General features: G+C 40.8%; 3 protein-coding genes across 6 annotated transcripts in view; 2 read left to right on the top strand and 1 right to left on the bottom strand.

Annotated features, from left to right (window-relative positions):
* Positions 1 to 934: 934 nt before the first annotated feature.
* zdhhc23a (zDHHC palmitoyltransferase 23a) lies at positions 935 to 7,449 on the top strand. Its single transcript, XM_072692673.1, has 4 exons — positions 935 to 1,056; positions 2,361 to 3,005; positions 6,616 to 6,783; positions 7,173 to 7,449. The coding sequence occupies exons 1-4, from the start codon at positions 935 to 937 to the stop codon at positions 7,447 to 7,449; spliced, it is 1,212 nt and encodes a 403-aa protein (XP_072548774.1).
* Positions 7,450 to 14,190: 6,741 nt separating this feature from the next.
* Positions 14,191 to 21,726, top strand: LOC140571242 (uncharacterized). Of its 4 annotated transcripts, none has more exons than XR_011980649.1 (5): positions 14,191 to 14,256; positions 18,547 to 18,882; positions 19,674 to 19,741; positions 20,884 to 20,975; positions 21,079 to 21,726. XR_011980649.1 is itself a non-coding variant. In XM_072692672.1 (5 exons), the coding sequence occupies exons 1-4, from the start codon at positions 14,193 to 14,195 to the stop codon at positions 20,969 to 20,971; spliced, it is 546 nt and encodes a 181-aa protein (XP_072548773.1). In that variant the 5' UTR covers positions 14,191 to 14,192; the 3' UTR covers positions 20,972 to 20,975; positions 21,079 to 21,726. The 4 variants fall into 4 exon arrangements, 3 of the variants coding, with proteins under 3 accessions (XP_072548773.1, XP_072548771.1, XP_072548772.1); XM_072692672.1 differs by having other exon boundaries at positions 19,684 to 19,741; XM_072692670.1 differs by having other exon boundaries at positions 19,674 to 19,745.
* Positions 21,727 to 22,720: 994 nt separating this feature from the next.
* The window catches only part of LOC140571226 (thiosulfate:glutathione sulfurtransferase), a 4,291-nt gene continuing 3,976 nt past the window's right edge, over positions 22,721 to 23,035 (bottom strand). Inside the window, exon 4 of the mRNA XM_072692669.1 lies at positions 22,721 to 23,035. This exon is cut by the window's right edge and continues 226 nt beyond it. The gene's annotated coding sequence lies outside the window, so the exon portion shown is untranslated.

Raw genomic sequence — 23,035 nt, 5'->3', positions numbered from 1 at the left:
TGTCACAAATGAATGCGTTTCCATATATCCACCTATTCAGCCTTAACCAGGTTAGCCCCGCCCATTCACACTGAACTAATGAAGACTGTTTCAAACTGTTTGTTTTAATGTAGCACATTACGCTGCAACCAATCGGAACTGAGCTCATTTACATATAATAGGATTAAAGGGCATGTATCCTATTTTCCCCTGTTTATTATTTGGAGCTCAGCTTATAGAGTTTGGGTTATTTTATGACCTGTTCATATGTAAATGAGCTGTGTTCTGATTGGCTGCCCTCATTCAAAAAGCAGTCCAAGCTGACCCCTCCTCATAACTATAGAGTAAAGTGAAGGTGTTTCTCTTGATGTTGGTCTTTAAATGATTGCCATGCTTGGTGTAAGACTTTTGCACAGCTCTGCATTCCCCGCCTGACAGACCGGATGCCGCTCATGCACTCAGAGGCCGGGCTAATCTGTTCATTAGCGTCCTGCTCGCTATATAAAGAAACTAACACGGTTAGCGGCGTCATGTTGCACTCTTCTGCCAGAGCTGCTCGCGTCTCATCTGTCTCCTCTGTCTCTGTCTCTATCTCTGTCTCATCTGTCTCTATCTGTCTCCTCTGTTTCTGTCCCCTCTGTCTCCTCTGTCTCTATCTCTGTCTCTATCTCTGTCTCCTCTGTCTCCTCTGTTTCTGTCTCCACTGTCTCTGTCTCTGTGCAAGATAGGGGTTTCTAATAAAGTGGCCAGTGAGTGGAAGCACAAAGTAGGGGTTTCCAATAAAATGGCCAGTGAGTGGTAGTGCAAGGTAGGGGTTTCTAATAAAGTGGCCAGTGAGGTGAAGTGCAAGCTAAGGGTTTCTAGTAAAGTGTTTTCTTTCTCTGAAGCAGCTGGCCTGACCTGTGTGGATTAGGCTGTATACACATAGCGCCCCCTGTTGGCCGAGGTGGTCAAGATGAAGCGAGAGCGTTTTAAACCTCCAGAGCCAGACGACCCTCTGTGCTGCTGTGGAGACATCGACCAGCAGAGGGAGAACTGCTGCTGTGACTGTGAGGAACTGGACGATGCCTGTGAAAGGTATGGATCATATGAACATTAAAGAGCATTATAGAGCGCTTCCTACGCTTCCTGTAGTGTATTACAGTCTGTCAGAATGAGTGTGTGGATCATATGAACATTATAGAGCATTATAGAGCGCCCCCTACACTTCCTGTAGTGTATTACAGTCTGTCAGAATGAGTGTGTGGATCATATGAACATTATAGAGCATTATAGAGCGCCCCCTACGCTTCCTGTAGTGTATTACAGTCTGCCAGAATGAGCGTGTGGATCATATGAACATTATAGAGCATTATAGAGCGCCCCCTACGCTTCCTGTAGTGTATTACAGTCTGTCAGAATGAGCGTGTGGATCATATGAACATTATAGAGCATTATAGAGCGCCCCCTACGCTTCCTGTAGTGTATTACAGTCTGTCAGAATGAGCGTGTGGATCATATGAACATTATAGAGCATTATAGAGCGCCCCCTACGCTTCCTGTAGTGTATTACAGTCTGTCAGAATGAGCGTGTGGATCATATGAACATTATAGAGCATTATAGAGCGCCCCCTACGCTTCCTGTAGTGTATTACAGTCTGTCAGAATGAGCGTGTGGATCATATGAACATTAAAGAGCATTATAGAGCGCTTCCTACGCTTCCTGTAGTGTATTACAGTCTGTCAGAATGAGCGTGTGGATCATATGAACATTATAGAGCATTATAGAGCGCTTCCTACGCTTCCTGTAGTGTATTACAGTCTGTCAGAATGAGCGTGTGGATCATATGAACATTATAGAGCATTATAGAGCGCCCCCTACGCTTCCTGTAGTGTATTACAGTCTGTCAGAATGAGCGTGTGGATCATATGAACATTATAGAGCATTATAGAGCTCCCCCTACGCTTCCTGTAGTGTATTACAGTCTGTCAGAATGAGCGTGTGGATCATATGAACATTATAGAGCATTATAGAGCGCTTCCTACGCTTCCTGTAGTGTATTACAGTCTGTCAGAATGAGCGTGTGGATCATATGAACATTATAGAGCATTATAGAGCGCCCCCTACGCTTCCTGTAGTGTATTACAGTCTGTCAGAATGAGCGTGTGGATCATATGAACATTATAGAGCATTATAGAGCGCCCCCTACACTTCCTGTAGTGTATTACAGTCTGTCAGAATGAGCGTGTGGATCATATGAGCATTATAGAGCATTATAGAGCGCCCCCTACACTTCCTGTAGTGTATTACAGTCTGTCAGAATGAGCGTGTGGATCATATGAACGCTTCCTGAAGTGTAATACAGCCTCTCTCTCTCTCTCTCTCTCTCTCTCTCTCTCAGACTGCTTCAGAAGGATGTAAAGAACGTGGACTTTCTGTCCCGTCTCTCCTCCGTCCTCAGTGAGCGTTTGGGTTTTCCGTGTTGCTCATTGGGACCCGTCCGTATCGAGCTGTCCGCCCTGCCTCCCATGCTGCTGCTTCCTGTATTGCTGCAGGTGGCAGCGCTGCATTGCATGCTAGGAGTTGTGGTCCTGACAGCCCTGCCGGGGCTGGTCCTGTGGTACTATTACGTAACACATCGAAAGAAGAGGCGGACACTCTTCTTCCTCAGCCTGGCGCTCTTCTCTCTCGCCTACATGTACTACCTTTTCCTCACAGAGATCCTGCCCAGGGGGGACGTCAGCTACCAGCAAGTGGTTACCGTGACAACCGGCATGATACTGATGCTCGTGTCGCTCGTCCGCACCAAGCAGGGTCCCGGCATTGTCCAGGACGACCACCTCTACTCTGGACATGGCAATGCTATCTCTGCCAATCAGAACAAACTCTGTAGCTCCACCCACTCCAATGGACTCAGCCAACCAGAGAACGCCGTGAGCATGAAGAGAAAGTGGTGTCCCGTGTGCCGACTGGTGCGTCCGCCCAGGGCGGGTCACTGCAGGATCTGTGGAGTGTGTGTGCTGCGTATGGACCATCACTGCGTCTGGTGGGTTTCTGTTATTGACCTCCTCACTGACCCGCTAACTACCTTTGTATCTGCTTCATACAATTATAGCAGGAGTGCTAACTAGCTAGCAAGGGTGGAATGTTCAAATTAGGACGGTCTAAACCTCCTCACATGTTTACAAACATGCCTGTTCTAATTAGTTGGGTATGCTTGTTAGCCACATTAGCTTCTATCAATAGTGCCAATTATTAAAGTATAAGCTTTCATTGCTTGTCAGATAAATAAACCTCATAGTTTCAGTTCTCATTGATGAGCTCAAAGCTTCCATTGCCTGTTAGCTACATTAGCCTCGTAGTCTTAGTTCTCATTGGTGGGGTATATTGCTACGTTCTATTTACCTCAGAAATCAGATTTATTATAATTACAATTAGGTCATACTGGAGTTTATCTTGTTCCAGTTAAACCTTTTACTCAATTTACTACAATTTCAAAACATTTCCAAAAAATGACCAACTGCTATCAGTGTTTCATAGCAAATCAAACCAAAACATGTCCATGTTCCTGGTTAGATTTGTTAGTATTGTCCCAGGATAGCATTGTGAGTGGCTGATAAGAACACAGCATTCAGTATTTTGTGCATCATCATCATCATCTAAGGTTTTGAACCTGGGGTTGGTGAGGCTCTCCTGACTTTTCCAGTAGGAAACTCGACTTGTGGGTGCGCTCCAGTTGAAATGTCCTACATGGAACTGTGAAATTCTGACATCCCAGTTGAAATTCTTCTGTTGAACACAGCAGAAGCTTCCATTGCTTGTTACCTACATTACCCCCATGGCTTCAGCTCTGACTGTTGGGGTTTTGCTTCCATGGCAGCATGTTTACACTGCTGTATATCAGAAGGCTGAGGCCTTAGTTCTTGTTGGATGCGCTGTGTTTTTTACAGAGTGAGCACCGTAGCACAGCAGCAGTGAGAGCGGGTAAAGGATAAAAGCAGTGACTGATATTCCTCTTCATGTGTTCAGAGTGAGAGTTTCTGACACTGACAGAATAAACAGCTATGAAAGTTGGGCTTTATTAGGTCATCTTCATCACTGATCAGGTAAACACAGATCATCAGTGATGAACATCAGTGACCCAGACTGAAAATGTATTTAAATGTATATTTATACATTTCAAATGTTACAAATATTACATTTTATTCCAAAATACATTCAAATATATTTCAGAATATTGTGCCTATATACTAAATATATTGTACAGTATATTTATTTGAAAAACATAGGAAACTATTAAACACATATATGTAGCATATCTTAAGTGACATATTAGAAAATTAGTTTAACAGGTAGAGATACACAGTAAAGATGTAGTTGGATCATTTGAGAAATACCTTGTTTTTTAAACTGAGAACTAAAACAAATTAATTTTCAAATATATTTATTACAAATATATGTTCATTGCCCAATTTAATAGATGCCAAATATATTACAAAAAATAAATGTAAACCACTGACTCTGGCCTACAAAGCCAAGACTGGACCAGCCAGCCCCTCTGTACTTGATGGCGATGGTCAAAAGCCGATCCGCACCGAGAGCCCTTCCAGCTTCAAGTACGGCTCGGCTCGACCCGCCATCCTTTAAGATCCACGGAAGACGAGCGTCCAGACTTTTTACTGTCCTGCACCGAAGTGGAGGAACGAACTTCCCCTGGGTGTCCGAACAGCAGAGTCCAACACTCGCTGTCCTCAAACCCAGACTGAAGACCCTCCTCTTCTGAGAGGACTGAGTGTGCAGAGTGTAGAGTGTGTGGAGGACTGTGTCTCCAGACTGACGTCTGTATTTAGTCGAGTCTAAGATTAGAGGATCTTTTCTGAGTAACAGTGAAGCTCTTCTGTAAGTGGCTCTGAAGATAAGAGCCTCTGCTAAAGGCCTTCAATGTGAATGTATTTTTAAAACATATTTTTGGGGCTATTTTCAGGCATTATCAATATATTGTGTTAGCTGTGTGTAATTTCACTGACCATTTGGAGGTACTGTTACAGTAAAAGTGTCAAATGTATTTATTTTATAATCTTTTAAAGCCTGAAAACTGAAGTATTTTCATACGGAGACAAACTCAGACTGTTGTCTATTTGCAGAAACTCCTCATTAACAACACTGATCACCACAACCTGACCTGACCCAGCACTGCTGCCCCAACCTCGTACTGGGATGTTACCTGCTATCCTGTTGACAGTATATGTGTAATCACTTGTGAGCAGTTCTGAAACTGTAGGCCTTAAAGCACACAGGCATTTCATTGGTGCAGGGCTCGTTTACATTGAGGCTGTAGGACTGCGACAACACTGTGCTAACAGCAAAGCTAAGCCAGGCCTGCTAATCAGACACCCAACTTTCCTCCCAGTAAAGCACAATAGTAGCAGTCTGATCCACATTTATTTATGCAGTTTACTGATGTAGGAAATCCAGAACAACACATAAGGAGGCAATGTCAGTGTCAGTGTTCACTATTGCAGAAAGCAGAACACCCTCCAGCCCAGTAAACAATAAACAGCAGAGCTTCACCCCAGAACTGCTCCACAATGGAGCTTCAGTTAGACTGTCCCCGGGGTTTACACTGCCTGATGAATACAACAGAGGAGATTACACGGAGTAAACACTGCTAAGATTCCCTGCTGATGTCTGTATTACACACACACACACACACTGAGTCCCTGAAGACGTCACCAGAGCAGTTGGTTGGTGAAACATGTGTGAAGGCCACAGGGGCTCGGTCTTCAGCCTGGAGACACACACCAGGCCAATCTGTTGCAGACACACACACACACCCATGAAAAATGAGGACACCCCATAAAACCCTCTGCATTTCTGATCATATTTAAAGCTCTGGAGGTCTGAAGATCTTCATCTGATCTTCTCTGAGAGATGGAGGTGATCAGACTAAACTCTCACACCTGAAGAAACGTCTTTAATCTTCATTTATTAAACAGAATTAATAGAAATATAATTTTCCTGTGAGGAGAAAGTTCACCCCCCACATTTATCACTCCTTCTAATGTGTAGAATCAGAGTCAGGAGCAGAAGATCAGCTGCAGATGATCAGAACATGGTTGGAGAGGATTATTCTGGAGGAGTCTAGAGTCTGATTTAAACCTCAGACGTTTAGTCTGGTCTGATCTTGATTGATGGTTGAAGTGAGGGGTGAAGAAGATCACCATGGTCAGATCCAGAGAGCTCTCTGAGGCCTTCAGAAAGAAGAGTGGAGATGCAGAGGAGTCTGGGAGATCAGTTAGAGATCAGCCACTGTTCCACTGTTCCACTAAATCATCTACAAGAGGAACAGCTGACCAACATGGCCAGGTCAGACCATCCCAGCAAGATCAGACCAACAGCAGAACCTCAAGACCAGTAAAGAAGACTCCAACAGTCCTGAAATCTCATCAGAGTAGCAGGTAGATCTCACCACAGCTGATGTTGAGGTGGTTAAGGAGGAAACCCTTACTGTAAAAAAACACACAGGGCAAGCCTCAAAATTCATCTGTCCAGACGTCATAGTCTACGAGGTCCTTCAGTCTAGTCTTCTTCATCTTTAATTTAAAAGGATATTTACACTGTGTGTGTGTGTGTGTGTGTGTGTGTTGCTATATCAGGATAAATTGCTGTGTGGGACAGGCCAATCACAGGGACTTCTTGTTGACACTCCTCCTCTTCCTGCTGACATCGCTGTATGGGATCAGCATGGTGTTGCGCAGTGTGTGTCCCCGACAGAGTGTGTTTACTGCTCTGCTCTACTGCCCGGGGGTGTACAACCAGTACAGGTACACAGTACAGACAATACACTGCCCATACACTGCTTAATGGGTGTGGCTAGACTGCTGTAGGCTCAATGGGTGTGGCTAAACTGATGTAGGCTGAATGGGTGAGGCTAAACTGATGTAGGCTGAATGGGTGGGGCTAAACTGCTATAGGCTGAATGGGTGGGGCTGAACTGCTGTAGGCTGAATGGGTGGGACTAAACTGCTGTAGGCTGAATGGGTGTGGCTAAACTGCTATAGGCTTAATGGGTGGGGCTAAACTGATGTAGGCTGAATGGGTGGTGCTGAACTGCTGTAGGCTGAAAAGGCATTATCACTTTAACGTTTTCATTCTATGTGTGTGTCTGTATCTGTGTGTGTGTCTGTATCTGTGTGTGTGTGTGTGTGTTCAGCACAGCCCTGTGTTTTACGTGTGTGTGGTACAGCTGTATAATAACAGGCGGTTTGCTGCACCTGCTGATCCTGCAGCTCATTAATATCAGCTGTAACGTGACGGAGCGCGAGGTCCAGCTGGCCCTCCGGAACGGGACGGGACGCAGGCGGTTCTGTGGCCTGCTGGTGGACACCGGGGCACCCTCACATGGATTCACACACAACTGGACACACTTCCTCACCATGCACACTGCTGACGGATCACACACCCCGCTCTCTCTCACAGACGTGGTATGACCCGCGGAGACTGGAGTTGGACACTTTGGGGACACTTTAATACATAGATTTAGTGACAGCACTCAGGTTGACTGAAAAGTCAGGTATGTCCATGGAAACACAGTTCAGTACAGGTCTATCTACTGAACAAGACATTTCTATCCCATTACTAGATGTTTATGCTATAATTGTTAGAAGCAGATCAGCTGTCCCACCTAAACACATCAAAATATCTGCGTCCAAATAAATATGACTAGTGAAATGAGGCTGCTGATCAATGTCCATTTATTTTACACCACAAAACAGTACAGCAGATATCATCCCCATTCAAACCCAACTAAACTGATTTTACTACTATCACATCTACAGTACACTCCTGACCCACCATCACATCTACAGTACACTCCTGACCCACCATCACATCTACAGTACACTCCTGACCCTCCATCACATCTACAGTACTCTCCTGACTGACCCACCATCACATCTGCAGTACACTCCTGACCCACCATCACATCTACAGTACACTCCTGACTGACCCACCATCACATCTGCAGTACACTCCTGACCCACCATCACATCTACAGTACACTCCTGACTGACCCACCATCACATCTGCAGTACACTCCTGACCCACCATCACATCTACAGTACACTCCTGACCCACTATCACATCTACAGTACACTCCTGACTGACCCACCATCACATCTGCAGTACACTCCTGACCCACCATCACATCTACAGTACACTCCTGACTGACCCACCATCACATCTACAGTACACTCCTGACCCACCATCACATCTACAGTACACTCCTGACTGACCCACCATCACATCTACAGTACACTACTGACCCACCATCACATCTACAGTACACTCCTGACCCACCATCACATCTACAGTACACTCCTGACTGACCCACCATCACATCTACAGTACACTCCTGACTGACCCACCATCACATCTACAGTACACTCCTGATCCACCATCACATCTACAGTACACTCCTGACTGACCCACCATCACATCTACAGTACACTCCTGACTGACCCACCATCACATCTACAGTACACTTCTGACCCACCATCACATCTACAGTACCCTCCTGACTGACCCACCATCACATTTACAGTACACTCCTGACCCACCATCACATCTACAGTACACTCCTGACTGACCCACCATTACATCTACAGCACACTCCTGACCACCATCACATCTACAGTACACTCCTGACTGACCCACCATCACATCTACAGTACACTCCTGACCCACCATCACATCTACAGTACACTCCTGACCCACCATCACATCTACAGTACACTCTTGACTGACCCACCATCACATCTACAGTACACTCCTGACTGACCCACCATCACATCTACAGTACACTCCTGATCCACCATCACATCTACAGTACACTCCTGACTGACCCACCATCACATCTACAGTACACTCCTGACCACCATCACATCTACAGTACACTCCTGACTGACCCACCATCACATCTACAGTACACTCCTGACCCACCATTACATCTACAGTACACTCCTGACTGACCCACCATCACATCTACAGTACCCTCCTGACTGACCCACCATCACATCTACAGTACAGATGGGGGGAGGGAAGAGTCTTAGTTACAGTAGCAGTGTGTGAAACTACCTCCACCATGTTTGGAAGCTGTACTTTAGCCTGGCTAGCTCTCACTGTGAGCTGAAGCTGACCTGATTCAAAACGGTGCTCTATTACTCCACCTAGAGGAGATTCAGATAATACAGGGGTGAATTCTGGAACTTCTACACACCTCAGTCATCACACACACTCCCCATAAGTTTTGGATTTAACTCTGTGGAAGACCACACTCACAGCAATGTAAGGTAAGATTAATGATATTTGGGTAAATGTTAACATTCATATTAGTTTGATCTCGTATTAATATATTTAATGCAGCAATAACAATATTGTAGATCACAGAGATGCCTCATAGCTCCAGTGCTGATTGGTGGAGCACAAGCTTCCATTACTTTGTAGCTACATTAGCCTCTATCTGGAGTGGGGTATTAGCTACCATGTTTACTGCTGTACAAGACTTTCATGTTTTCTTATGTTGTTGGTTTCTTATCTTTTACTAATTACTGATTGTGTAAAGCTGCTTTGTGACAACACTAGTTATAAAAAGTCATACAAATAAATTTGATTTGGTTCTTGTTGGATGCGCTGTGTTTTTTTTCTTTCATTCAGAGTGCATTAAGCTCGGTAAGAGCTTATTATTGTTTTTTGGTTTTCAACCATTAAAGCAAAGTGCTTACAAACCCCCACTGTGCACTACTTTCCCAATCAAGTCTGAATGCCTGGCCAGGACATTTAATAAGTTATTAATGACAAACATTTCATCTAAACAGAGGAGTCAATTAATGAAGTACAAATACTTTATTACTTTACTTAAGTAGAAATGTTGGTTAACTAAACTTTACTGAAGTAATTATTTTATTTCTACTCCTACATTTTAAACACAGCCTACATTACATTTCCCTTTGTTTTCATCAATAAAAACCCTCTCCAGATAAATCTCTCCATCCGGAAAGTGAGAGTCTGATCCTGATTGGATGAGAAGTATAAACAGACACCATTCTGACTCCCTATTGGTTTATAAGAGATCATCACACCTGCACCCGTCCCGTCCCTCTCCAGCGAGCTCACAGCAGACGTCTGTAGTCTAGTATGAAGACTGTGTCCGTGGCAGAGACTCAAGAGAGCTGCAGTGAAACGTCCCGACTGAGCCCCACATTTACACTCCAATAAAGCTTATTGATCACACGCCTCTGAAGTCTGACTTTCTGCAGCTTTACAGAACTTCTAGACAACGACTCCTCATATTTTCCTCCATGAAGCTCATGTTGATGCTCAGTAGAGCACAGAGACGCTCCTTTAATAGAGCTGATATTACTGAAATGCTTCATTTTCAATGGGCAGATCTGCAGCTGAAACAGGAGCCTAGTGCAGCCCAACATTTTTAACATCAACATTTTAATAGATCATTCTCCTCATTATGGCTTTTAGAGAAATGGGGTTTTGGGGAGGGGGGGGGGTAGTGCACTATAGACCCCTGTGGTTCGGCCTAAGCTTTCAGCCTTTGTTTTCCTTCCATTACTTTTACTTTTCTACTTGAAGTCGTTCTGAAACCAGTACTTTTACACTTTTACTGGAGTAAAAAGCTTCAGTTGATACTTCAGCTTCTATAGAAGTCTTTTAAACCCTCATATCTCCACTCATGTCTACCTGAGGAATGAGTGATGATACTTTTCACAGCTTTGAATCTAAACACATGTTAAACCAGGTCATCTGGAGGGGGTTGGATTTATCTAAACATTTTGTTAACAGTTAAAACTGTAATGTAACCATTTATCCAGCTGTAAAAACATGGTAGATTACAGAACATGACGATGGTTCTACACACTGGTCTATTTTACTAAATGTAAACACACCGCCACCACTAGAGGGCCTGCGGGAAGTAGCTACAATCCTTAGTGAGCTATAAGTTAATCACTTAAACAGATTTGATCAATAAAAAATATATAAAGACTAAAAGCTAACTGTGACCCAAGTGTGTTAAGTGCAGCGTGCTCCTAGCTCCACGCTGTAGTTCTGGAATCCTTCAGCCTGCTAAATGTTGCCTCGTTCATAATTTATTATTATTATAATATGTAGCATATGTAGCAGTTGTAGCTCATAATATATTTATTTATTTATTCTATGATTTTTTAACATTTATAATTTAATTATTATTTCTTTATTATTTTAAAAATATCCAATGTTATCTGGGTTTGTTATTTATGTAAATTATGATATTGTTGTTGGCCTATTGCATTTTAATGGTTGTGCATTAACAGCCCCATTGCTGTTTTTTGGCGTTTTTGGCAACACTAATAATATAAAATATATAAAAATGTTTGTGTAAAAATTTTCTATTCTTAAACCGTGTTAAATGACAGGAGAGTAGAGGGAAGTCATTTAGACATCATCTATTTTGCTGATGTTTAGGCCTGTGGATCAGTGTTTTAATAACAGGGTTTAAGTCGGGCTCGGGCTCATAATGGCAGTTTATGGGGCGGGCGCCGGGGCTGGCGCCGGGTCGGGCTCAGGCAGAACGTGCACAGGCTAGGGTCGGGTCAGGCTGGATTTTTGCCTGGGCCCGATCTAAGCTTTACCTTCAACCCCTCATCCTTATGGAAAATGTAGATTCAAATATCATATATATGACATATATTATAATATACACAATTCCTTAATGTGCTACATATATTTTTAACATATTGAACACACTGAATTAATCATATTTGTCCAATATATGATAGTCATGTGAAAAAAACAGGACGCCCCATTTTGCCACATATTTATCTTTAATAGATATGTAATCCCCCCGCATGTATTACTCCTTCAAATGTGGAGAATTATGATCTGTGCTCTGCTTAATGTTTATTATATGTTTATTACACATGTATTTACCTACCAATCAAAATACATGTCTTTTCCATATATTATGAGTATGTGTTGAATCTCTGATACGTGTATACAATGTATATGAACATATATTTGATATATATTTATAAGTATATACCCAATCCTTTGTGATATATATGTGTGTATATATGTGTATATATCCGATTTCTACAGGAACAGAGCTGCTGTGTAGCGTCCAGACCCTACAGCCCCCCCTGCTTTCACTACTGTTCTCTTCTTCCTGTTTCACACTGATGTGAAATTTCATGAAGATCCAGTGTTTCAGTTTTATTGATTCTAATAAAAACTGTTTGAGAAGTCTCTTAGTACAGCTGCACCATCTGCACCACCTGCTACAACTGCACCATCTGCTACAACTGCACCACCTGCTACATCTGCACCATCTGCTACGACTGCACCATCTGCTACATCTGCACCATCTGCTACAACTGCTACATCTGCTACAACTGCTACATCTGCACCATCTGTTACATCTGCACCATCTGCTACATCTGCACCATCTGCTACAACTGCACCATCTGCTACAACTGCTACATCTGCACCATCTGCTACAACTGCACCATCTGCTACAACTGCTACATCTGCTACATCTGCACCATCTGCTACAACTGCTATATCTGCACCATCTGCTACAACTGCACCACCTGCTACATCTGCACCATCTGCTACAACTGCACCATCTGCTACAACTGCTACATCTGCACCATCTGCTACAACTGCTACATCTGCTACAGGCTATTCCATCGCATACATCTACTACAACTGCTTCAACTGCTACATCAACTACAACTGCTACATCAACTACAACTGCTACATCCGCACCATCTGCGACAACTGCTACATCTGCTACAATTGCTACATCTGCTACAGGCAGATGATGATACATCTACTACAACTGCTACAACTGCTACATCTGCTACAACTGCTACAACTGCTACAACTGCTACAGGCTGTCCCTTAAATCCTGAGCTTGACCACCAGTCTCTACTGATACTGAATGTGTGTGTGTGTGTGTGTGTGATGTTCATGCGCTGACCCACTTAAGCAGGACAGTGGACAAACAGGATGGATGTGGTTCTAACTGCTGAGACTCTCATTTGCACTGGGAAACCACCAAACAGTGTGTGTGTGTGTGTGTGTGTGTGTATGCATGGTGCAGACTTCCTCCTCTGCATGGTAGACTGTATGCGTCTACAAGAAAAGCCCACCAGAGCAGCCGGGTGTCATGTAAGCCTCTCCAGCTCTTTTAATGTCAACTATTTACCATTCTGACCCCCGGTCAGCTCGTCCAACACACACACCTTCACACTCTAAGGTCACATGACCAACAGCTGTGTGAGCGTTTCTTCCAGTGTGGGATCTTCAGCTCCTCCCAGCCTAGAACCTTCATCCCAAACCCCACCTCACCTACAAGTCCTCTGATATTGTTCAGAATTCACATCAATAATCAATGAGGTTAAATATTTATATCAGTAATTAAAACAAATATTAAATATTGGCACTAATAATCAATACTTATGTCAAATATTTACATTAATAATCAATAATTACTAATGAAGTTGAATTTTAAAATCAACAATCAAAAGTGGTGTAAAATATTTACATGAATAATCAATAATGAGGCTGAATATCTGCATCAGTGACAAAAAACAATGTGTCAAATATTTGCACATTCAGATCAATATTAATATCAATGACAAATAATGGTGTTAAATGTTTACATTTCTGATAAAAAATAAGGGTTAAACAGTAATGTAAAATATTTATATAAATAATTAAATGAATCTTTTATATTTACATCAGTAAAATAATTAACTATTTATGTTAGAAATCAATAATGATGTAGAATTATATATCAACAATCTATAACAATCATGAAATAAATAATCAATAACAGTGTTATAAACAGTCATAGCTGATGTTATCATCAATCATCAATAATGTAGTTCAATACATCCATAATCAGTTACAATCACGTCCTATTTGAGTATATAATAATATATAATATGATGATATAGAACTCTGCGTGGGTATATGTATATAAATGTATATATATATTTTTTGTTTTGTTTTGATTTGTTTTTGTGTGTGTGTGAGCGTGTGTGTGTGTGTGTGTGTGTGTGTGTGTGTGTGTGTGTGTGTATCCTGTGTGTGTGGGAGCGTGAGCGTCTCGTGCTGCAGCGTCTGATCTTTAACTTCCTGTCAGTCTTTTGTTTTCACACCATTCCAGACTGACACCATGAGACTCTCACACACACACAGCTGGACCTGCACTCTGCTGCTCTGCTACACACTCTTCCCAGGTAAAGGTGTGTGTGTGTGTGTGTGAGAGAGAGAGAGAGAGAGAGAGAGAGAGAGAGAGAGGAACAGGTGTTTAAAGGTAAAAAGGTTCTATGTAGTACTGTAAAGGGTTCTAGACTCATAATCAGAGTGGAACCATTTTAACATGTTCTAAAAATAAGTGTTTAATAATACAAAGAACCAGAGGAAGAACTGTTTAAGCGTTCTAATGGTGCTGCCTTCACTAAAGAACCCCTGGAGAACCGCACTGAGTAATTGACGTCCACAGGATCATTAACTCTACTCTTCATCATTTGCTCATACTAGAATTCATACTAGATACTGAACAATTCATAGTAGATACTAAATAATTTGTATTGGATGCTGAATAATTCATATTAAATATTGAGTAATTCATAATGGATCCTAAAGAATTCTTAGTAAATACTGAATAATCAATAGTTGATGCTAAATAATTCATAGTTAATACTGAATAATTCTTAGTAGATACTGAATATTTTTTGTAGATACTAAATAATTCATAGTGGAAACTAAACAATTGATTGTAGATACTGAATCATTTATATTGGATCCTGAATAATTTGTTCTGAGTGCTGAATAATTAATAGTAAATACTGAATAATTCATAATGGATGCAAAAGAATTAATAGTGGATTCTGAATCATTCAGAACAGAATTAATCATTTAAAGTATTTAAAATTCTTTAAATACTTTAAATGATTAATTCTGTTCTGAATGATTCAGAATCCACTATTAATTCTTTAATTATTTATATAAATTATTTTAATTCTGAATTTAGTATTGATTGGTATTATTGCAGCTCTAATATTTAGGTTTGGGGAGACAGTATTAAGATATGCATGGCTTCATCTAAGTTCTGCCAAAAAACTATTTCTAAACGTTTTTAAGTTTAGTATTTTAAGACTGAAGAGTCCTGAAGAAGGAGGAGGAGAGGAACGAAACACTGGGTGTTACATCAGTACAGTTTGTAGAGTCCGTTTGTGTGGAACCGATGGTCACAGTGAGATCACGTAGACTGTAGAAAAGCAGGTAGTCACCTGATTAAACAGCCTCTCCTAACGAACTCATTCTACTGATAACTGTAGTAGAACTGACCCAACTAATAAGACCAGGTTCAGACCTAACTGGCCTAATAAGCACCTGTATATTAGACAGATACAGCTAAAACAGCTGGCCGACCTGCGTGGTCAGGCTGGTCAGGCTGGTGGTCTGGCTTGGTCAGGTTGACCATACTTGTAGACCACCTAAACCATCAAACTCAGACAGGAGCCCTTTACTGCTCAGGAGTTTAACTAATCAACCAGCCATACCAGCTTGATCAGGCCGGCCTGTTTTTTCAGCAGGGCTATCTCTTACCCGCGAGGGTGAGGGTCAGTGAACATGAGACTTTTCAGTTCTGATTTTCCACTTTCACATGTGGGACTGAAATCTGATACATATCCGATTCACAGCAGTGTGACTCAGACAAAACAGCCAGATCGGAATTCATGTGACTTTTTCGTCAGTCCAACTCGACACTCCTCATAACTGCTCTGACCAGAAGGGAAACCGGGTCAGGTGAAAACAGGTCACTTGAAGCTTTGCTCTTTTGGGCATGCGCATCAGATTTGGTGTTTCTACAGGCTGTGACTTAAATGGGAATATTCTCTGACCGTTTTGTTGCTGAGCAACCTAAACCTACTGTTAATGAACTACATGGGAAATGATCTGAAATTCACAGCGTCCAGTAGCATTACCATTGTACATTACCAGTGCATTGTGGGGGATTGTAGTGCCCTCAAAATCATGCTCGACTTCCACTTTACGATTTGGACACTCAGAGAAAAATGCTGATATTCTCAATATTGCACTACGTAAAGAGACCCGTTTTGGTCACAGCCTAAGTCTTTACAGGTCGCCTAGCTTGTTAGCAATAACTTGATGGTGTTAGCTTACAAGCATTAGCCTAACTTTTAGCATGTTGTTTGGTAGCATGGTCAGCTAAGTTAAGACAGTTAAACAGGACTAATTACAGTCTCTGTAGTGGAGTGTGATGGTCAGTGCTCCTTCATCCTAAAAACGTATATTTATCGTAATGCTATAGAATACAGCTGGATTGTCATGTGTTTACTACAGTGTAGCTGATGTTAAACATGTCAGTAACCCAGATAAACAGGTGCACACACTGCCGACCACAGGAGACCCCACTTTAATACTCTGTAGATCTTTCTGTAGAGCTGCACCCACGCCGAACTTCACTGAGGGTATTAGTGTTTCCTCTGTGTATATATGTGTATATACGGTTATATATGTGCAAAAACTGCTGAAGTGTGCGGCTTTAATTTTAAATTCTCCTCAATAAAACCTGCAGTCAGTCCTCAATAACCTGATACACACGGGTCATTTCCTCTCAGGGATGTTCTAAGTGTAAATAAGATAGTCAAGTCAAGTCAGATTTATTAGTAGAGCTTTTTACAACTGTTGTCGTCACAAAGCAGCTTTACATAATTAATACTTAATAAAGAACAGAGACAGAGAAGAAAGAAGAAATAACATGAAGGGTCAAAGACCCCCGTGAGCCCCAACGGCGACAGTGGCAAAAAACTCCCTCAGAGCTGGAGGAAGAAACCTTGGGAGGAACCAAGACTCACAAGGGGGACCCATCCTCCTCTGGCCAGAACTATTTAAACATTAATGATAAAAATTGATAAGTAAATAAGTGAATATATACTCTATACACAATATATAATAATATATATAATATAATATATACTATACACAGTAAACAAACTATATTAATATAATAAATATAAACAGTTTGTAATCATTTACTGAATTTACCAGATTTAACAAACAGTTTTTAATGTAGTTTAATGTTTTTATTTATTTTCAACATTTCAAATTCAGTAAATAAATATATATCTAAAAACATAAAATATGTATCTATCGAGGACGTGACTCATGTAATATGTAATTTAACCAGCGGTGCAGTTTCTGCACAAGAGTGTATATATAATTCTATATAACAATATATATATATATATAATGGTGTTTTAGAAACAATAATAATTATATAATTTATTAACATTTTGTTAATAAAATATACAGTGAGAGTGTCTTCCTGTAATTAACTCTATATAACATTAGAATAAACCCACATAAACATAAAGTCAGTGGTCAGTGAGAGTGTCTACCTGTAATTAACTCTATATAACATTAGAATAAACCCAAATAAACATAAAGTCAGTGGTCAGTGAGAGTGTCTACCTGTAATTAACTCTATATAACATTAGAATAAACCCCAATAAACATAAAGTCAGTGGTCAGTGAGAGCATCTACCTGTAATTAACTCTATATAACATTAGAATAAACCCACATAAACATAAAGTCGGTGGTCAGTGAGAGTGTCTACTTGATGGTCAGTGGTCAGTGAGAGTGTCTACCTGTAATGAACTCTATATAACATTAGAATAAACCCACATAAACATAAAGTCAGTGGTCAGTGAGAGTGTCTACCTGTAATTAACTCTATATAACATTAGAATAAACCCAAATAAACATAAAGTCAGTGGTCAGTGAGAGCGTCTACCTGTAATTAACTCTATATAACATTAGAATAAACCCCAATAAACATAAAGTCAGTGGTCAGTGAGAGCGTCTACCTGTAATTAACTCTATATAACATTAGAATAAACCCACATAAACATAAAGTCGGTGGTCAGTGAGAGTGTCTACTTGATGGTCAGTGGTCAGTGAGAGTGGCTACCTGTAATGAACTCTATATAACATTAGAATAAACCCACATAAACATAAAGTCAGTGGTCAGTGAGAGTGTCTATCTGTAATTAACTCTATATAACATTAGAATAAACCCAAATAAACATAAAGTCAGTGGTCAGTGAGAGTGTCTACCTGTAATTAACTCTATATAACATTAGAATAAACCCACATAAACATAAAGTCGGTGGTCAGTGAGAGCGTCTACCTGTAATTAACTCTATATAACATTAGAATAAACCCAATAAACATAAAGTCAGTGGTCAGTGAGAGCGTCTACCTGTAATTAACTCTATATAACATTAGAATAAACCCCAATAAACATAAAGTCAGTGGTCAGTGAGAGGGTCTACCTGTAATTAACTCTATATAACATTAGAATAAACCCTAATAAACATAAAGTTAGTGGTCAGTGAGAGTGTCTACCTGTAATTAACTCTATATAACATTAGAATTAACATAAAGTCAGTGGTCAGTGAGAGTGTCTACCTGTAATTAACTGTGTGTGTTCCAGGTAGTCCAGCAAAAAGTGATTTAGCGCCACAGACAGTGTACGCTCAGCTCGGTCACTCTGCAGCTCTGACCTGTAAGGTTGATGGCAGCATAAAGGTTGTCCAGTCTCAGTGGAGCCGCTGCCCTAACCTCACCATCCTGGTCTTTCACATGGAGCACAAAGATTACTTATCCGACAAGCGCTACAAGGGCCACGTCTCCATCACGGAGTACCACACCCTCACCCTGCAGAGGGTGCAGCAGGAAGATTTCGGGGAGTACTGCTGCAAGCTGACCACATACCCCAGCGGCTCTCTGGAGGGACGTGTCCACTTGCTGGAGGACAAAGAGAGAAAAGGTGACCATGTGGGCTCTCAAACATGCATTTACCACTTTTTATAATAATACTACTAATAATAACTTTATTTATATACCACTTTCCATACACTTTATGTCCAAATGTTTGTGGACACCCTGCCTTTATGAATGCACTCTGCTACTTTAAGTAGCCCATTGCTGACAGAGATGTGCAAATGCACACATACAGCTTGTCTAGTCAGTGTAGAGAAGTATTGCCAATAGAATAGGACCATCTGGAGCAGATCAATATCATGACCCTATTTGCACCATGCTGTCTAATGCCATATAACATTAGAATTAACATAAAGTCAGTGGTCAGTGAGAGTGTCTACCTGTAATGAACTCTATATAACATTAGAATAAACCCAAATAAACATAAATTGGTCAGTGGAAGAACTGTGTTCTCTGGGATGAGGGTGGTGGAGCTCCATCCAGTACTTATGGGATGAGTTGGGGAGTTGGGGATGATGCTGATCTAACTAAAACACTTGTGGCTGAATGCAATCAAATCCTCACAGCAGTGCTCCTCCAAAATCTAGTAGAAAGTCTTCGTCCCTGGACAGTAGAGACAGTTACTCCAACAAAAGCAGGAGAACCTCTTTTTAAAACCATTGATTTCAGAAGAAACAGTGAATGAGCAGGTGTCATTGATTTTATTGAAGTAAAATTGGTTCTTTGTAAATGAAGTAAAGCAGCTGTTTAGTGAACAGATCTATTTCTATTCTTTCTGAATCTCACAAACACTTAATAATAAACATAATTATCCTCTGCCTTTATCATCTCCACTAGATGCTTCTAGGAAGATCTCAGGAGCAACAAACACAACGACTCCTGTGTCCTTCAGCCCTCAGCCTGCAGTAGGTCCCTTCACTTCAGCTGTTTATTACTGCAGACACAGAAGAAGCTCTGGAATTCACACTGAGAAGCACTGAGCCAAACCCTCACGTTCACCACCGCTCCGGATATTCCATTAAACTGCAGTAGTGATCAGCACAGCTACAGTGGAATCCATGGACAGATCACAGCCTCAGCTGCCTCTTATTCAGGAATCAGTCAGTGATGTTGGGGGTGTTGGAGATGGTGATGTTATTGATGATGTTTGTGATTTTGGTTATGATGATGTAGGTGTTGATGGTGTTGGTGATGGTTTTGGTGAAGGTGTTGGTGATGGTTTTGGTAATGTTGGTATTTGTGGTGTTGGTGATGTTGATGATGTAGGTGTTGATAATGGTGTTGATGTTGGTGATGTAGGTGTTGATGATCTTGCTTATGATGATGTAGGTGTTGATGATGTTGGTATTGTGATGGGGATGTTGGTGATGTAGATGTTGATGTTGGTGATGTAGGTGTTGGTGATCTTGTTTATGATGATGTAGGTGTTGATGATGTTGGTGTTGGTGATGAGGATGTTGGTGATGTAGATGTTGATGTTGGTGATGTTGGTGTTGGTGATCTTGTTTATAATGATGTGGGTGTTGATGTTGGTGAGGGTGTTGATGTTGGTTATGTAGGTGTTGATGTAGGTGTTGAGGTTGGTGATGTAGGTGTTGATGTTGGTGATGTAGGTGGTGATGTTGGTGATGTAGGTATTGATGGTGTTAGTAATGGAGGTGTTGGTGATGTAGGTGTTGATGTTGGTGATGTAGGTGGTGATGTTGGTGATGTAGGTATTGATGGTGTTGGTAATGGAGGTGTTGGTGATGTAGGTGTTGATGTTGGTGATGTTGGTGATGTAGGTGTTGATGTTGGTGATGTAGGTATCGATGGTGTTGGTAATGGAGGTGTTGGTGATGTTGGCAGGTTAGCAGTCAGCAGTAAATGCTGAAACCGCCCTGTGGATTTAAATCCTGGAAGTGAAAGAGGTGTTAGAAGGGTGGTATTTGGTGGAGGTGCTGGCCAGTGAGATTCCTCTGGAAAAGCTTCACTCTAGATGTTGGAACATTGCTGTGAGAGTCTGATTGCAGATCTGAGTGTGTGAATGTGTGTGTGTGTTCGGCAGGTCTGCCCGTGATGATGATGGTGTATATCGGCTGCGGTTCTGTGGGGGTTCTGGTGCTGATGGGGATCATTATCGTCCTGCTGTGTAGAAAAGTAAGAAGCCCAAACTTCCCATTAAAACCATAGCTGTCTCGCTCACTTTCTCTCCCTGACTCTCTCTCTCTCTCTCTCTCTCTCTCTCTCTCTCTCTCTGTAGAGGAGAAGGAGGTCGGTGCGTAATCCGGCTGTTCCAGGGCAGGCATCAGCTGTCCCCCCAAATGTGCCCACAGGCCAGAAATCCTCCCTCACACACACACACCGGAAGGGAGCCCCTGCGAATGTGTGTAATGAAGATGATGAAGAGGATGAAGATGATGCAGACATGTACCTGAATGTTCCAAACATCAAATAACAGACCCTCAGAGTTACGGAATAACAGAGTTTGGGACATTAATGAACTTTCTATTCATTTGGATCCAGCCTTCAATGATTCACTATGATTCATTTCAGTTTGATTCTTACAACATGATTCAGTTTAAATGAAATCTCATTTACCCAGTGATTCATTTGATTACATTTTAAGATTCTCTATAAAACGATTCAGTGCATCTAAAATTACCCTGATTTGATGCAATTCAGTTTGAATAGATTTTCTAAAATTCAGTGACAATGAAATAAATTACTGCAAGATTCATTTAATTCATTAGTAACAGATTCATGTGTATGACATCTCAGATTGCTGCATTCAATTAGAGAGCAACTAAATGAATCAAATGTCTCACTGTTTCACTTGATTCTTTTGGTTTGATTCTGAATTATGAACACAGATTATTTATAAACCTGTATCTTGGGGGATTCTGTAGAGCCCTGAAATGTGTACTGATTCCTGTCTGATTCATTCTTTTTAAAGATCTGGTTTAAGCTTCATTCATTTGATTCATTTGATTCCAGTTTAACAGAGTGTCTATACAAATGATTCAGAGCATAACATCTCAAGTTGTCCCACATTTAGATTTGATTCAGAAAATGAATCAATGCAGCAAGAAACCTGTAATTGCTGTGCGATTCATTTGGTTCAGTTTTCAGATTCAGGGTTCAGTTTGGTTCAGATTCAATTAGAAAACAATTAGAAGTTTGTTAAAGTTTAAGGTTTGATTAACCAGCTAATCCACCTAATAACCCCTGAAGACTCCCACTAAACTGCAAGGTGACGGACACAGTGTTTTGAAGGATGCTAGAGTGTCGCTAGGTTGTCGTTATGTTGCTACACAGTTGTTAGGTTGTTGCTAGAAAATGACTTGAAAGTTGCTATGGTGTTTTCGGTGGTTGGTAGAGTTTTCTTATGGTTCCTATGTTGCTGCAGATTGTTGCTAGTCGGTTGTCGGTTGATGCAAAAATATATTAAAAATACCCTGATTTGATTTGATTACATTTTAATAGTTAAAAAAAAAATGATTCAGTGCAGCAAGATGAATTCAATTGATTTGATTCAGTTTCTTGATATTCTTAAGAACAATTCAGTGACAATGAATTAAATTACTGCAAGATTCATTTAATTCATTAATAACAGATTCGTTAGAAAAGATTCAGGGCATATGACATCTCAAATTGCTGCATTTAATTAGGGAGCAAGATGGAGAAAATAAATAAATAAATAAGTAAATAACCGTTGACTTTGTTCAGCCAACATAATTACATATTTATATAAATATATATATATATATTTATGCATCAGCTTTGAAACTGCAGTAGACAAATAAACAACAAACAGTGATACAATAAAAACCTTTAATAATTTTAATGCAAAAATATATATTAAGATTAAAATATATATAAAACAGAAACTTTTCTGGATCCAGTTTACAGTTTTTCTTCAAATTCTTCAATAACACCTCTGAGGTCAACAGCGGTCATTCACAAGAGAATAAACCCGTGTTCAGTAAAATACAGTGTTCTGTAAAACATTTCTACAAAAATACCCAAAATAATCAAGAATAGTATAAAAAAAGGTCCCGGTCATGAAATTTGTGGGTTTCTTGGAATAAATTTGACTTTACATTAAATCTTTAAATAAATAACAATAAACCCGGGTCTCTTTCCAGTGTTCAAGAAAAAGCAGCAAAGCCTTCAATGGTTTCTTCATGGATTCATTAATTACTGTAATGAACTCTGGA

This window comes from Salminus brasiliensis, chromosome 1 (assembly GCF_030463535.1).
Source record: "Salminus brasiliensis chromosome 1, fSalBra1.hap2, whole genome shotgun sequence".
NCBI lineage: Eukaryota > Metazoa > Chordata > Actinopteri > Characiformes > Bryconidae > Salminus > Salminus brasiliensis.
Note: the sequence above shows the minus strand (reverse complement) of the source record. Positions and strands in the feature narration are given on the sequence as shown.

Coding starts and splice junctions, on each gene's coding strand:
- zdhhc23a (XM_072692673.1), top strand. CDS start 935: ATGAAGCGAGAGCGTTTTAAACCTCCAGAGCCAGACGACCCTCTGTGC. Junction 1,057..2,360: donor CTGGACGATGCCTGTGAAAG/GTATGGATCATA, acceptor TCTCTCTCTCAG/ACTGCTTCAGAAGGATGTAA. Junction 6,784..7,172: donor GGGGTGTACAACCAGTACAG/GTACACAGTACA, acceptor GTGTGTGTTCAG/CACAGCCCTGTGTTTTACGT.
- LOC140571242 (XM_072692670.1), top strand. CDS start 14,193: ATGAGACTCTCACACACACACAGCTGGACCTGCACTCTGCTGCTCTGC. Junction 18,883..19,673: donor GGAGGACAAAGAGAGAAAAG/GTGACCATGTGG, acceptor CATCTCCACTAG/ATGCTTCTAGGAAGATCTCA. Junction 20,976..21,078: donor TCGTCCTGCTGTGTAGAAAA/GTAAGAAGCCCA, acceptor CTCTCTCTGTAG/AGGAGAAGGAGGTCGGTGCG.